This window comes from Temnothorax longispinosus, chromosome 2 (assembly GCF_030848805.1).
Source record: "Temnothorax longispinosus isolate EJ_2023e chromosome 2, Tlon_JGU_v1, whole genome shotgun sequence".
Taxonomy (NCBI): Eukaryota; Metazoa; Arthropoda; class Insecta; order Hymenoptera; family Formicidae; genus Temnothorax; species Temnothorax longispinosus.
In genome coordinates, this window is record NC_092359.1 from 11,579,059 (window position 1) to 11,596,880 (window position 17,822).

Sequence of the window (17,822 nt, forward strand, 5' to 3'; positions counted from 1 at the left end):
AGGTCAATCAATTATTATACTGACCTATGAGATCTATCACAGGATTATTTAAAGCGTAATTTATACATAAATATTTTTCTTAATGTGATATGATTTTTAAACGTTACATTTATTTCAATAATATTTGTAAATAATTTTGTATCCCAATTTCAAAATGTTCCAAATACGAGAATGCGAATGTATTATATAATTGAATTACAAATCCCCGAGGCAGCTCCATTATTTCACGGTAATTTTGTCATAAAATGCTAAAAGTACCCAATCGTCATGGACGATGTATTTACTTGTGTATTCTCGCATGCGGTAAATTTTTCATCGACCGTGGTTACACCTCGCAAACGTGGAAATAGCGTTCTTACCCTTCTCTGGAATTTTGTATTGTGTTGTATCGTGCGTCGCCAAAATTTCGATACCGTTCGTACATCCTACAAATCTAAATATTTAACGCAACCGGCGTGTTGCGTAACCGGGACTTTATACCTTGGTATACATAATTCGTGCTGGACACGTGCGGAGAGTTTGTAAATCCACACACACGTTGCAACGCATGACGAGGTACTTAGGCACAAATGCGTTCGCCACATCAAATACAATCGCATTTATGTAACGATAATCAACGAATCAAGGCAATGTCTGTTGCGATATACAAGCTACTTGCTTCTGATAAACGTAGACGCACGTGACGCGATTATCGCGGACACCTGACATCATGTCAAAACATTCCGTTACGTTAGGCTTAAAATCTGATCGAGATTATTACTTTCGCGGTATGTGATCTCAGCGAAAGCATCATGCACCGCCGACTTAATCTCTCGTGCGCAAATCGCAGCAAACACGTGAGATTTTCAGCAAGGAAACTTGTATATATAGGATTCATATTGCATTGTAGGATGCAAAAACGATCTCGTGTTAAATATTTGCATCACATAAAAGAGTCTCATATGTATGCATAAGGGTGGCTTACATATCATCTCGCCGGCGGGGTCGCAGATGCTAGCGAGACGACCCCTGCGCGCCATCAACAATTGTCCTGCAATGTCAACGGTGTTACCGTGTCATTCGCGCGGACTAAAGAAATGCTGATGAAAATAATTTTCGCGTAGGGAGTTTGTTATATTTTTTTTAAATTACTGACATACAAAATGAGCAGATTTAGAATCAATAATTATGCTTCCAATTCAATTGTGAAAAATAAAAATCCTTCCATTTTTTTATAAAGAAAAAACTATTTAATTATCTTTATAATTATTACTTGATGTGATAAAACGTGTTACTGTCTATCATGTGTGTTCTATTAGATAGCACAAGAATTGTGGTATTGATTCAGCCGTTTGTGATGAAGAACATCTTAATCACTTATTGTTAGTCTTGACATATACACGATGTTTGGTAAAGTCAAGATCGGATATTTATGATGAAAGATTTTGACGACGTATTGATTAACCGTACCTTAAAGATTTCCTATCACCGATACAAGTAAGAAATGTACACACATTACAGAAATTCAACTTATTTACTTTGATTTCCTAACTAGTTTACGTCAGATTCTTGTAACGCTTTGTTAAACTTCTATACTTAATCAGAGCTCTCTCTCTCTCAAAGTTCTGGCATTTACTACACGAATAAGAAGAAATATGTTAAACTTTTTAAAGTTGTGCTTTTCGCGACTTATATTTCACTACATATTATATACTTATATAATATTTTCTATTATACTTATAAATATTTTCTTAACATGCAACATACGCAAAATTTAATATTTTTTTTGTAACGTTATTTTAATAATAATGTTAAAATTATTTTAATAATAGATAAAACATAATTTTTCTTTATTTATCCACGATAATTAAATAATAAGAAATAGAAATTTTTGTTATTTGACTATTTGTCTTTTTTCATCTATTTTTATGATCTTTATTACATATGATATGGCTCTTATTTTACAAAAATTTAACATTTTTCCAAATATTTTTATATAAGTTAACCCTTCGCCCGTAAACTGGGTCGTAAATGGCACAAGCCGAAATTCAAAATAGAATACCGCCGAAATGAAAAAGGGGGGGGCTTGCTTTCCCTCGTAAAAAAAGTAGGTAGTGGGGAGAACTCATGCCCAAAGTTTCGTTGGAATTCGCCAGTGTGTGCTTGACCAGCAGCGAGTCAAAGTGCGTCCAGTGCCACTATTGACCCAGTTTACGGACAGTGCCAGACTTTCGTGCAAGGAAGTAAAATTAATTTAACGTCATTTTCATATTACTACAGTTATTTTTAACTTATATAAGTGATATTTTTTTATGATTGTGTATATTATATATATATAACCTCAAAATGTGAGTGGATGAAAACACGTGTAAAAAGAAATTACATGTACTTTCAGAGTACAATGGATGATCAAGCGACAAATATTAGATATTATTTACGAGAAAGACGATTTTATATGATTTTTTAATAAAATAATGTAAAAATTACGCTAAAAATCTTATTTTTCTTTAACTCAAAAAACGCCATTTTCAATCCTCAGAATAATTATACTTTTTAAAAATGACCCATATACAGAATTTTTTTCTTGAAAGTACACATATTTAACTATAAAACCTCGTTGGAATTTTTTATTTTGATTTAAAATTCAATGAGATATGATTTTTTTAATAAAAATGGATTTTTCTCAATTTTTTGCATAAAGAATTATTTATAAACAATTTATTTTATAATGAATCGCTAAATAAACTTTGGGATTATAAAATAGGATAGTATACAAGTATTACAGAATTTTTTCAGATTTTTTGAACACTATTTACTAGGTCAAAATAACGACAGGACATTTACGACCCAGATTACGGACGATGCCAGTCAAATTATAGTTTACGGGCGAAGGGTTAAGTGATTAATTATTGAAATTATTCTATCTAGAATTAAAATTGCTTATTATATGCTTATTATAAATTATATTAGTATAAATCAGTTCCTGGAACTTCGCACAAGCTTTAAAAACGCTCGTTTCAACAAATTTTTAATTTTAATTTTAAGTTTAATTGAACTTAAAAACCGTTGCTAGACTAGCTAAGCTAAGAATAACTATAATATAACATGATTATATAAAGTATAAAGATCCTCTCTTCGATGTTATAAACTTATAGAGTGAGTTGTCTAAGTAAAATCGAGCTGTACTTGAGATCCGTTATTAATTGGTTCAGTCTGCAGCGGTAGAAATTGATACGCGAAGTAAGAAATTATACATTTTAGCACTTTCAGGAAAATGTTTTATCTAATATAAACAAAACTTTTTAAATAAACAGACAATATTTAATGTTTTGAATGTATTTAACGTGTCCCAACACGTATCAATTTTAATTATAATTTTCTAGATTTTTTGACAGAAATAGATTCAAGTCTCTTTTATAAAATATTTTGAAGAATATTATTTTTTTTTATTGTTGATTTTTGGTGTTCGAGTATATAAAATGGTGCCGTTATTAGCACCACAATGGCTAATAATACATTCTAAAGATTGCATTCAGTGCCAACAATGGCATCAATAATGGCACTGAATGCACAATCTTTAGAATTTATTATTAGCTATTACGAGCATATAAATATCCAAATAAATAATAAAACGGTATTGCGGTTAAGACGTCAACGTTTCGTTATGACAGCAATTAAATGGATAACGCTACAGTTAGCTGGTAAGAAATTGCAATAAGTTTCCGATGTGTTTGCGCGAGAGAATCCTTAAGAAATTTATTTCCCGAAGATTGTAGTTGTAAATGTATATTTTTAATGTAGAGTTGTAAATATATATATTTAACGTCGTGAGTATTTCTTTCCAGTCTCATCAATTCTCGTCAAGCACACAGAACAATATGGAATATATATATAATACAAAAATAGATACGTTTTTGTAGAATATCCATAATAGACAATCTATATATATAAAATAGAATGTCTGTATGTATGTATGTATGTTCTTTATACACTCTTAAACTATTTGACCGAATTTTTACCAAAAGTATATAAAATAGGGGTAGAATTTTCCGGAGAGTGTTATAGAGTGTATAGTTTTTCGTTACCGATCTTTTTGGGAACCGGTATCCAAAATTTTTTCAATTTTTCGGGAAATAATTGACCGAATTTTAAAGAATTGTATATGAATCAGGGGTAGAATTTCTCGGGAAGTGCCATAAAGTATATAATTTTTCGTTACCGATCTTTTGGGAAACCGGTATCAGAAATTTTTCCAATTTTTTGGGAAATAATTGACCGATAAAAGTATAAAATAGGGGTCGAATTTTTTGGGGGGAGTGTTATAAAGTGTATTAGTTTTTCGTTACCGATCTTTTTGGGAACCGGTATCCGAAATTTTTTCAATTTTTCGGGAAATAATTGACCAAATCTTAAAGAATTATATATAAAACGTTGTCTTCCGCAAATACCACATATTTACAATATTTTTTGTAATGCCTGTTGTGAAAGTTCGATTTCAGATTAAAATTAAATTCAAATAAGAAATAGTATTCAGTGAATACCGTTACGAATTGACGTTTTGTCTCGCACAAATTTCATTGCGTTTAAGTTTGTTACAAAGCTGAAACTTCAAGTCAAACGAACATAACGCGAGCAGTATCTATTGAAATTGCAAATATAATCAGTTTTAAAATGTGAGTCAGTGATATTAATTGCAAATATTAATTGTAACAGTTATGCCTGTTGTGAAAGTTCGATTTGAGATTAAAATTAAATTTAAATAAGAAATAGTATTCAGTGAATACCGTTACGAATTGACGGTTTGTCTCACATGAATTTCGTTAGAAACCGGTGTCATAAATTTTTCACATTTTTCGGGAAATATTGACCGAATTTTAAAGAATTGTATGTAAAACAGGGGTAGAATTTCCCGGAGAGTGCTATAAACTGTATAATTTTTCGTTACCAATCTTTTTGGAAATCGATTACAAAATTTTTCCAATTTTTTAGGAAATAATTGAGTGAATCTCAAAGAATTGTATACGACGGAATTGCCGCTGATCGGTAAGTGAAATATCGGAAAAGCGGAAATGACTCAATAGTGTGAAACTCGAGTAAAAAAAGACCGGTTACATGTTTAATCTATAAACACTCTTTATGTTTGTCTACAATAAGGATATTGAAACAGAAATAAAGTCGTTTAAGAAAAACGACTCCCGGGCGAAGCCCGGGTAACCAGCTAGTATAATATACTTTTCTTATGTCCAATCTCATGTCTTTCCCATGTTTTTTTAATTAAAAGATTTGTGTTCTATAGAAATCAAATCAATATATAAGACTATAGATATAAGATCTTTTATATAATTATTTAATTAATTTATGAATATATTTTACCAATATGTAATTAATCTATGAAATATTTATCTACCAAAATATTTAATTAATTGAATGCTCTTTTGTATATGCAATAATTAATACGTTTTTGTTTTATTTAATAAAAAAATGTAAATACTTGTCGTATGGCGCCTTGGAAACTTGACGATCGATATTTCGTAACAGTTTCTTCATATTTATCGTGTTTTATTAATTACAAATAAATAACTTGATTAGTTACTTTATTATCTTCCAATTTTTCGATAAAATATATTTCACAGTAGGTAATTGGTTCCAATTTTACCAACATCTTCACTCCATGCGAAAGTTTCCGACCTTTGAAGGTTCTTTTATTTTAATCTATTATTAAATTATGCAAAGAAATTCCTATGTATCAAATCATAAAGCTATAGAGAAAATAAAATTATTTGTAAATGAATACAAACACATTTTATTTTGAAACTTAATTTGATTAGTTAATAAAGTACTTAATAATAAAAGAAGTCAACTTTTATAAAGTAAAGATAGTGCTCTATCAAATTTTTGCCAATAAAAGATCAACTCAATAATAAGAATAGTTTTTGCATAACCTGTGTACGAATTTTATCAAAATGAAACTGATTGTGAGATTATTAATACTTTACGTTTTTCGCTATTTTTAAAATTATGGGTCTGTTTTCTATTGCTGAACTGGCTGCACTAGTTCAGTAATAGAAAAGACTCTAGCAGAAATACTATTTTTTTCGTGCCATGAGATTCTTCTTTTTTTCTCTTTTTCGTATAGTTAAAACCATAACGCATAACATCATTCCTTATACTGAAGGGCTGCTACAGCATCTCGGTATCGACAGGCTCCTTGTATTCAGTGTATCAGAAGTAGGGTGAATACCCGGATAAGTCTCGACAAGTGGTTGGCGCGCTGCCATGTTCCATTCGATAAAGCAGTTCCGCAAAAGCGCAACGTATCACATGTGAAATGTTTCAACATTCCAAATTCGTTTTTAGTACAAAAAAGTAATTACAGATTTTTCGAACAGTCAGTGTAACAATTCCATGCAATAAACGCATTTTTCCGAAATACCATCAAATGTTAAATTTGAGTGGGCGAAATAATAGCACTGCCATGAAATGCGAAACTTACGCCGCTATACAAAATGCAAGGCGGCGACCCTCGTTTCATTTTTAGATTGGCCCAGTCTTCTTTTTATTGCTATATTTACCCACTCTGTCTATTCTAAGCAACAAAGAGGCAGAAAATGTACATCTTCACATGACTGCGGAAATACGACGATTGATACAAGTTAGACATGTTACACTTATAGACATTACATTTAATTAAATAGAAGCTTTATTAGAAATGTGAATTTAATATTAAATAAATGAAAGTTTTATGCAAGATTAAAAGAATTTCTTTTGCATTTAAGAACTATATAATATTTAAGATACAAAAACAATTTATAACTTATATTATAAATTGAATATTATTAAAATAATATGTACGATCAAAACATATAGATAAGTATAATAATTATTTTATATATCTCTTTTTTAAGGTGATATTTCTTTTAGGGGAATGCATTATATAAATAAGAAATTACAAAATATATAATATCTAAGTCATGAATAAATTAATTTTACGTATTCGAAATACACGTGTCATTTTTGAAGCACAAAGAACGTAGCACGCGTTGATGCCAAATTCTGAGTTGCAAATAGTATATAAATATCGTGGGATGAATACGATATATTTATAAGATTTGATGATTTTATTGTTTACAGATGCATTAAATTAACTTCTCAATTGAAGTAATATTTGATGATCTCTAGCTGAGATATAATCTCCATACAGTATTATTATTATTTATCAATAAAAAGAAAGGATTATTAAAAAAGGTTATTTTTAATCAAAGAAATTAATTGTCAAAGAAATCAATTAATATGAAATTAATTTGATGAATCGCATAAATCCGTACAGATTTGCTTATCAATTAATGAAGTAATATTAGCATGTTATCAATCCGATACGATTCTAAATAATTATAATGTAATTCAAACTACAGGCATTTTTAGTAACATCAATTTTTATCTAATTTTTTAAGTTCTTAGCGCAATCAAACTTGCTTTATCGAACTAAAATGTTTCTGTCGAAGAAAACTCATTTATATGGATGATTGCAAACAAAGATTACAAATAAAGTATCACATATATTTTCTCAGAAGTTTTGACATCATAGTATGTGTGTGTGTGTCAACATAGTTTTATAGTCCAAAATATTGCTAATATATTGAGGATTCTTAATTTTATTGTTGAAAGATGCAATGAAAAAATAAACTTTCTTGCTCCAATACATGATATATCGCAATATGTTAATATATATACGTATAAACGTTAATATATGTGAGTATGAAAGTATTAAATCAAGCATAAGTGCTTGTGCTTGATTTAATACTTTCGTACTCTTGTGCAATTTCGTATGTATTTATTCAGAACGCTAGGTAATATCTCATACGTAATTAACGTTTCGTGTGCCGCCCACGTGTGAATCCTCGTTTCTGCCACAACGTTCTATTAAGCCGCAGAATTTGAAACATCCGCTTATTGACAGGAATGTTGGATACGATAACAATCAAACGATATATCGACAATAGTTACCACATAAAATAATAGCCTCCAAATAAATTATATATGTATATATATAATTTAACTAAGAGACATATATGTCATAATAGATGTAAGATACAGAACTTATTCTCAATGAATTATTGTAAAAGTACATCTTATTGATAAATTAATCCCCTGACTTAATGGATGATTGAGTTAAAATTATAATAATCGGCAAAAGAATAAATTCAAAATTGAGAATTACTACATCAGCACAAGTGTTATTTCGTGCGTTCGTCATTATACTTATACGATACTCCGTCACTGTTTGAACATCAGGCTCGAGGTATTGCACGACGCGACATCATTATCGATAAGAGTAGCACAACTTTCTGGAAGACGAAAGAAGAAGTGAAGGATCGACTTACTCGGTCTATCGTTGTCGGCGTCCTCCTTACCACAGGGGTACGACTGCCGTTGTGAATGATGGTGCTTATGGTGCCGGCGGTGTCTCCTTTCCCCTGGCAAATGCACGCCCACATACACCGTGTGCGCTCTGTGACCTGGAAGCAGATGAAAGGGATGCCCGTCACACACAGTGCCTCCGCAACTCGCCAATCTCTCACCATGGGGAAGATGCGCGGGATTTAGAGCAATTCTCCCTGATGAGAATGCACGCAATACACAGGCTTTTCTTTCGCCACACGAAAGGAAATTAGCATCATTTAATCGCGTGATCCTGAAAAGGTGCCCAGACAAAGGTGCGAGACAACTAGATCTTACTAAGTGTGAAAAGATTCTCCAGGTGTGCATCTTTCCAGATAGGGATAATTTACGCGTGGGCTATAGTTTGAACGGAACATCGCGTGCTAAGATATGAGTCCACACATAGGTGATAGCTGTGTTTCAAGTCCGATAAAAAATCGACGCGCAGTTTATTAAGTTGAAATATATATACATATATGTGTATTATATACACGGTAATTTGTTACTTATTAATTTCTTTATTTGCGCACCACGTACCGCGCCTGACTCGCATTCGCCGTTGATTAATTTGTTAAAATAATAATTTTTTTTTTAATGTGAAACAAGTCATTTTGATCCCCTTGGCAGCTCTAGTGTTAATAATATTAGCAACCTTTTAGCACACGGAAAGAACAGTTTTGCTGAAGTATTTAAAAATTTTGCTAGATACAGATCTGAAAATAATTTTGTTGCACCATTAAAATAATTATAGTAGCTGAAGTATAATAATAATGCTGTAAAAAATTTTGACATTTAGCAATCAGTTTGAGTATTCTACATAATTATTTTAATAGTCCAACAAAGTTATTTTCAAATCTGTATCTAGCTAAATTTTTAAATAGTCCAGCAAAACCATTATTCTTTCCGTGGACAATATATAATTCACAAAGATAATTATGTGCTATCTCAATCTCATCATTTTTTAACTACTTTCATTAACAAATTGTCGTCTACATTATTACGCGGGTCTATGTCAAATTGTAAATGTTTATACAGAAAATATGTGCATATCATAATAATATATGCACACATCATGAAAATACATCACAAAAATACATAATTTGTATTTAGATAGGCGTGTAAGTATAATTGGATATTAACATTATGATGTACAGTATAAAAATAGCGTTAATTAATAAAATGTTTATATACAAATATTGAATATATATCCTGATAATCTAGTTAGGTACCTTTTAATAATGTAAATTTATATTTATGTACAGATTGAGATACTATGAGCCGTGAATATAATTAGTCATTCAATAGAAAAGCTTTATTTCTAACGGCAGCTCAACATTTTTGATAAGAAAGCTCTGATCGTGTCAATCGTAGGAGGTGCACACCTGTCAACCTGGGCGATCAATTTGTTTCGCTGGAAAGTCCAGCGTCTACGTTACAAGACCGTCACAACATATACGGCCTCTATTCGCACATTTCGTCACCGATATGAAGTGACCTCGTCGCAAGCCCATATCCATCCACAATCGGTGTTGTTTAACGAAGTAACGATTTTCGAAGCACCTACAGCGCGAGGTCCGTCGTGCGAACAAACACTGAAGCCAGATACGTATCAGACTGACCTATAGCAGATGCAGGCACATTATTGCCTGGTTCTGCAGACGATATTCGATATTTCAGCAAAAGCTCATCTCGTGTCTCTATTTGCTTATAAAATATCCGCGATTGTGGAAATAATTTTACATGAGTTTATATCAAGAAATGTCGTAATTGTTATCTACACATTGATATTTTTCTCGTCGTTCTTTGCCAGTTAAATTTTTCTTTTCTTTTATGTCATCTTAGCAATAAATTGCATAAATAGATGTCACATCTCTGATAGTGATGAAAGTTCTGCAATTGATGCTTCTCATCGAAATTTCAGAACAGTAGAACAATTATTATGCAACACGTGCATGGAAAGTGCCCCATTACGCACGCTACACGTGATAGACCACTTTCCAGGCACTTGCAACATAAAATAGGGTGTGTAAGCCGTGCGTAAAGATGAAAATTCCCGGGTGCGGAGTTTACTCGCCTTCGGCTCGTGCGTAAACTCCGCACCCGGGAATTTTCATCTTACGGCACTTGTTACACAAATAACTAATCGAATATCTCGTGCATACTAACGATAGTAGCCTTTCAAAATTAGGACGTGGATTGGATAAGTCAAATATAACCGTTCAATATCGAATCGAATGTTCTATATCTTACTAACTACAAAGTAACTTTGACTTATCACCTTTAACACCAACCATTTTCGCAGAACCAGAATATTTTTAATATTTCGTACTTTCTAAATTTAAATATATATCCAACATAAGGAACAATTCTATCTATTTCAAATACAGCATTTAATTGCTTACTCGAATTAATTTAAATTATTTGAAACTCACTCAAGTCTAACTTAAAGATAAATATCATATCTTTATATGATGAATATTATAATTATATACATTATTAAGAATGTATTTGTTTAGTAGATGAATATGCGATCTTTAGTTTGTCGTTGGTGTGACTGGATACAGTCTTCGGGAGGTCTTTGAACACACGAACAAATTATGAGGGCACTTTTAACAAACACTTTTATTATAACAGTTAATTATATGTACAGTTTTATAGTTCGGAATACGCACACGATACTTTTATTCGAAAACGTGAGTGAATGCGGCGCACGATCTGTATCGCCTTTTATTTATTCTCGCTCTTACGTCAGACTAACTGTAGACAGGGATAATCGCGAGCACACCACCTCTCAACTCACACGTATTTGTTTCGAAGTTGGGTGTTAGAACCAATGAAATAAGAAGTTGTTATTTTATGCCCATATAGAGACACCGAGATTATTTGTTTACGCTCTAATACAGTCAAACTGTTTTGGTGCGCCGCGGCCGGTTAAGAGGTCGAGGTGCCTCGTGAATTGAAAGATACAGAGTGCTTCTATAAATAAAAGCATTTTTCGTCAAAACATTCTAATAATTTTAATTGTTTCAATGTAAGGTATATAATTGATTTGATGCAAGTTAGAAAATCAATTGAGAATAAATGCGTTTAATATTATATTAAGTATTTTAATCAATGATTGATTCAAATATATCCTAAATGAAATATATTTGAAATATATTCTAATAAATATAAAAAATATTTTTGGAGGCTTATAATAACAAGAGGTATTCGTAAAACAATGTAATGGTTAAAGATTAATTATTTAAAAAACGTTTTATTTCATTAATTTAGATTAAATCAAATTATGTCAGAAAAAAATGATTTTCTATTTGTTCACAGCCTTCTAATATAAATAAAAATAGTTTGATAACTACAATTAGTGTTAACTCTCATTAGCTTTAAAAAAATGTGGAAATCTAAATATTTCTTACCTTCATAATCTTTCTCCGTGTAAGACTGATGGGTGATCCGTGCGCCCGGATCTTTCGGGGCCTCATCGTCACCTGTCCCGCCCGGATGGGCGGCCCCGCCAGTGCCGGCTCCCGGCTTCATCCACGGCCTGAAAATAAATTAAACGACGTGAAAATAAATTAAACGTTTGATTTAATTATCGCCGATGGCGACGACGACTCTCCGCGTATGCATCCGCTACAGAACGCAACTTTCTATTATTAGAGCATTAACGAGTTCTCAACCGGCAGAAATATCATCGGGTTCGTTTCTCGTTCGTTTGTGACTTTGTTCGCTTTCCAAGAGAAAGAGAGAAACGTGCCTCTAACGGTAAATTTTCCTCTGGTGAAACACCCAGCTAGTATTTTATTAGTAAAAGCTGACTTGAATTTTGTTGCGAACTTGTCCATTCGATTAATACACGTTGCGAGTTATCTATTCATTTTGGCGACAATGCCAAATGTGTGCACACGAGCGTACATCGACGTAAAATATTTCGTAGGCGTTTGTCCACGACCGTCCACACCAGTTAATAATAATTAAGCTTCCACCGTCGGAGTCACTTTGCACTGCTTCCTCCTCATCTTTCTCCTTCCGCTTTCATGTTATTAAGTTTTATACTATTTATTTCAGTCCTTATATTTAAATGTTTAGCTTTTTTAATGTAGTTTATTTCTATTTCATTTCTATTTCACTTATTTAAATATTTTATTTATCTCTATTAAGAAAAATAAAAATACAAAAAATGTTCTAGTAATTATAGTAATGTATTAAAATACGCAAATTTTTTGATCAGTTATTAATTTTTGTTCTTTCTTAACAAATAATTTAATCTTGTCTCGATATTTAAATTACAACTTATACAATTCTCGAAATACATTACCATCTAACTTTGCATAATTAATTTTGTGATCAAATAATTCCCTGATACAATACTTAGTATGTATGTATATTTTCATTTCGTATTCATAGCATTGTATCTGTTCTCGTTTGCAAATTGTCGCGAAGTAGCTTTTAAGTCTTCTACTGTCTTGCGAGAGAGAGGCATATAAATTTCGACGTTCTCAATGCGCTCTTGCTCGGTATATAACGAAGATGAATTTAGCACATTTTGCGGTAAATTGTGCCAACGACGTGATTTATTTGATGATATCAATTCATCTTTTAAAAATAATTAGATGATATTTTTTAATATAAATACAATGTCATATAAAAAATAATAAATTAAAGACAAAATTAAATGCTAATTAACGGCAAAAGTTCATTATTCTTAAGTAATAATTAATATAATAAAGAGATGTATAAAAATTTATATATTAGGTAGTACCTAGATACAAAAAAAATTTTCCACTAAAATTATCTCTAGATTTTTTATCAAATGTTCATATCCTTGTATTTAAATAATATTTGTTTTTTTTTGTTACATATGCCTTCATTCGAAGTTGCAAGTTTCTTCTTATCGGAGTTTGTTCAATAAACTGATTATTTCCTATTTAACTGATATGATAGTAGTGGTTTTTTATCATTGTGATAGATATGATAGTAGTAGTTTCACAATTGTAGTAGATATCATTTTATTCTATATGTTATACATTCTATATCACTCCATTTCTGGAATACATAAGAAATCAACTTTTTTTCGATACAGAGTAACGTAAAATGAATGCATTAAATCGCTTCGTTTAACAACTACAGTTGACAGTTAACAGTTAACAGTTAACAGATGGTCTTTTAAGAATCTTTTCACAACTTTACACGAAAATGAGAAAAATAAAAAAAATGAAAAAAAAGATATATATAAAAAATTTTTTGGTTTCATGTTTAATCAAACGTAAGACTAAATGTGGATTGATTACAAAACAAAAAATCAAACGGGCACAACAACTGTGCCGCAAGCAACAACGTAGAACTACGTTTACTGTCACTAGTTCACGTTAAAGTATTCAGCGAAGGACATTTGACGTAGGGCTACGTCGCTGAAAACTTGATCATAAAATAGTGGCAATTGATGTAGCCCTATACGTCAACTGTCCTTCGCTGAATACTTTAACATGAACTAATAGTGACAGTAGACGTAGTTCTACGTTGTTGGTTGCGGCACAGTTATTACTGTGCCCGTTTGATTTTTATTATATTAGCAATTTTTTTCTAATTCTATTATGTTCTTCAATCTTTTCTACCCCTATTTTATATATAATTTTTAAAAATTTGGTTGATTAGTTCTTGAGTTAAAATTTGCTAGAAATATGTACATACATAGAAGCCTAATAAAGCTGGAACTAATCAACCAAATCTTAAAGTATTATATTAAATAGGGGTAGAAAAGACTGGAGAATATAATGGAATTGGAAAAGTTGCCAATAATGGATATTAAATTGCCAAAATTGAAAGTTGTTGAGACCTGAGCATAATTATTTGCTTATAATTGTTTGGCTTCCTCATTTAGAAAGTTTTTTTAGACTTTTGAAACTTTCAAGAGAAAATGGCTATAAGCTATCTAATAACGTATTAATCATTACTCTACGATTATTAGTTTCGAAGATATAAACGTTCAAAGTGTGTTTTCGTTGCATCTGTGCTCCCAATGTTACCCCCTACTTACTGTCGACAAAGACGTAGTTCTACGTCAAAAGGGATAACAGACGTGGGTGAGGGTAATCCAAATACAATATTCTAACAGAATATACTGAGAATACAAAACTGAGTTTAATCAACCTACGCAAAAGATAACAGTTTGGTCAGATAATATTTTGTTTGATCGAAATGTTATTTGTATTTTTGTGGCGCAATATTAGATGAATTTATATCAGAAATTATAGATGCTATTAAAATTTGATGGATTACCTCAGAATAATTAAATTCATAAAATTTAGTTATGTATATACATTAATCTTACGCGCCATAGTAAATTCGAAGACAGGAATCTATAAAAATAGCCTAAGCTTTCTGAACATATCTAAAATAGTCGCGTAATTAATCGTATATAATATAAAAATAATCAATATATTAGATATAATTTATAAATTCGCTTTTTCAGACAAAATATTATAAATGATGGTTATTGTGTCAGGAAATATAATGTATTAATAATTCTAAAAAATAAAATATTTAATTTCTGGACATTATTTTATATCGTAAATAGATAATTATTTTATATTTTACGTTTATATATAATATTTAATTTAAAAAATTTTTAATAATCTCTACTAATTAATTTTTGATAAAATATACAGTTTTTCTTTTAAATATGTAAACATTCTGAAAATGTATTAGGCACATTATTTATAAATGTTAATTCCAGCAAACTTATTGTTTGTCTTATAATATTACAAATTTTTCTCCTTAATCAAAAAACATTTTTGTTTAATCTTTAAGTTTCTAGAATTTTAGAGAATCTTCTCTCTTAATTGAGAATATTTTCTGCTGTTTTTTCTCAGAAGAAAGAAGCATAATCTAGTTCTCTATTATGATATCTTCATCTTGTTCTGTAATCATCTTCTTCCTCTCAAACATTTACTAATTTCCTTTTGCCTCGACATTCCTCTGTTCTCACGTTTATCAACGGTTATCAAAGTAACTTTAATGTTTAGTAAGTATATATTAGGACAAAAATGTATAAATAATTGCCAAAAATAAGATGTATAATTAACTAAATTTTAATTCAGGTAAGAAAAGGAGATTATTTAATTTAAAAGTGCTCGGAAAATAAATATTAATATTTCTAATTTTCTGCTTACGTCAGTGTGCAAGGTGTTTATCTTTTGTCCTTCAAATCTACGATTTCCTGAGATTATAATTAACGAATAGATCGATCAAAACTTTGAACGAGTGGCAGGCAAACCATTTATAAACGATGTACTTTGAAAACAAAAGTTTGATGTGAGTATTATTATCTAGAATGTAAGTCTTCTCGAGTAATATTATAGAGATATAAGACACTGGAGTGCAATTGGTCATACACATTTACGTTCACATATCGATTGTGCAACTACAATGGTTACGTTTCTTTCGATATTCCGTTCACGTTCGCCCTTGCAAGACCGACTAAATTTCTATGCTAATCGTAATTTAATTTTGGGATGTGAGTAACAGTTTCACAGAACGGAGTTTCACATGTGCACCGTCCTTCCGTGGGGATAATGCAATTTCCGAATTTCTCATGTGCAGTAGTTTGCAATTATATGAAAAGTAATAGTGATAATGAGAAATGGAGAAAGAGAGAGAGAGGGCGGTAATATCGTTGAATAATGAGTGGCAGCAACAATGATTGAATTTATTACTGCGTCTTAATAGCACAAAAAAGAGATAATTTGTAAATTAATTTAACTCGTTGAGGTCACATGGAGTCCAGTGGACCCCAGGCTTTTTTTTATTTTTTTCTTAAAAGTATACTATTTTGAGAGTAAAACGCACAAAGTTTTTTTACTCTATCTCAAAAAATTTTGATGAATATTTTTGTGAAAAATCAAATTTCTCGAAAAAAAATTTTTTTCTCGCGTTTTTTCAACATAAATAAATTTTTTAAATTATTGGATTATTAAGAGAAAGTCATAAATTAATTCCAGTTCAAGGTTTGAGTCGATACATCAAAAAGAACGCAAATGGAAACTGTTGTGCATGAGGTCCATTGGACCCCATGTGACCTCTACGTTATTTTTAGGAGGTGTGACCTCAACGGGTTAAGATAATTGGTTAAATAAAAAGAGATAAAACATAATAATATATACAATTAAAAAAGAAAAAAATTAATTTTTTTTATGTCATAATTTTTTATGTCATTATAATTAAAGCAAATTTTATTTACAGATCTCTTAATTTAGACGGAAAGTATCATTAAAATTTTTTATTCTTCATCGAGCTTTTCATTTATTAATTATCAATTGTTAATTGGACTGTCCTTAATGCTATTATAAATGAATTCCAGCTATCGTCGATTGTTATGTAAAAACGTAAATTAAAATCATTTGCAGGTATTACGTGGAATACAGAAATAATGAAAATAGAACGGACTATTAACTTTGAAACTCAATTTGCGTTGTGATGTAAATAAAACGATACACAAGATATCCCCATACAAATAGCATTTTCTCTGACATTTCGAAAAAAAAATCATGCATCAACAAAATTTTAGTTTTAGTCCGATATTTATTATTTGCATTGCGAAAAATATAATTATAATAGAGTTTGCTAAAATATTATATAATATTCATTTTCATAAATTTTATACATAATAATATATGACATAAAATTTAATAATACAACTCACACACTTAATTAATAAAGAACAACACGCGAAATTGAATACAATGTAATACCGGTATGCTATACCGTCATGATGCTTCTTTATGCCGGACAATGCGTCATGATATAAATGAGCACGTAAAAAGACATGATACACTACGATTATCTACCTACGCTGCGGATGTTAATTTTGACACGTGTTTTATAAAGCATTTTGTGCTCTGTCATCTTGTAACGAAGAACAAATTACATTAAGTGCGTGTGACGATTATAACAGTCTTCTCATAATGGTCTTCTGTAACTTGAAACTTCTTGTTACTTGTTTTCATTCAATACTTGAAATTTCTATTTTTAACCTATGCGAGGACTTCTCGTTCTCTTTACTTGTTTATTCGATTGCTATATTTATTCAGCGGCGAATATAGTAAAATAGAATAAATGAATAATAACAAATGCAAGGAAGATTGTAATAAATTAAAATGGTAGCTCTCTTTGTTTAAAATTCCGCTACCTCGTTGAAGTAGTAAAGTCTTCTTTCTCGTCTCCCCCGGTCTCACCGACAGCCTTGATCAACGCTCAATCACACAGACGTTTGACGTTCACCGAGGGTGCGCGACATTTCTTATATCCCTTGCCCGACGACACGTGGCGGGAAACAGTCAAACGCGCACCGCACATACACCTCGTCGCGGATGCAACTGGCGCAAGACGAGCTTTACGCGACGCGAATC

General features: G+C 31.0%; 1 protein-coding gene across 21 annotated transcripts in view; it reads right to left on the minus strand.

Annotated features, from left to right (window-relative positions):
* The window catches only part of Ndae1 (Na[+]-driven anion exchanger 1), a 73,262-nt gene that overhangs the window by 39,174 nt on the left and 16,266 nt on the right, over positions 1-17,822 (minus strand). For 18 of the 21 annotated variants that reach the window (XR_011730939.1, XM_071771154.1, XM_071771152.1 and 15 more), the window contains 3 exons: positions 11,832-11,959; positions 8,361-8,495; positions 965-1,030 (listed from right to left, as the gene is read on the minus strand). Coding sequence is in view for 20 of the 21 variants with exons in the window: in XM_071771154.1 (XP_071627255.1) it covers positions 965-1,030; positions 8,361-8,495; positions 11,832-11,959 (329 nt within the window). In the remaining variant the exon portion in view is untranslated. Of the gene's footprint in view, positions 1-964; positions 1,031-8,360; positions 8,496-11,831; positions 11,960-17,602; positions 17,767-17,822 lie in introns of those variants that run through there. The other 3 variants (XM_071771155.1, XM_071771162.1, XM_071771149.1) reach the window with 2 other exon arrangements.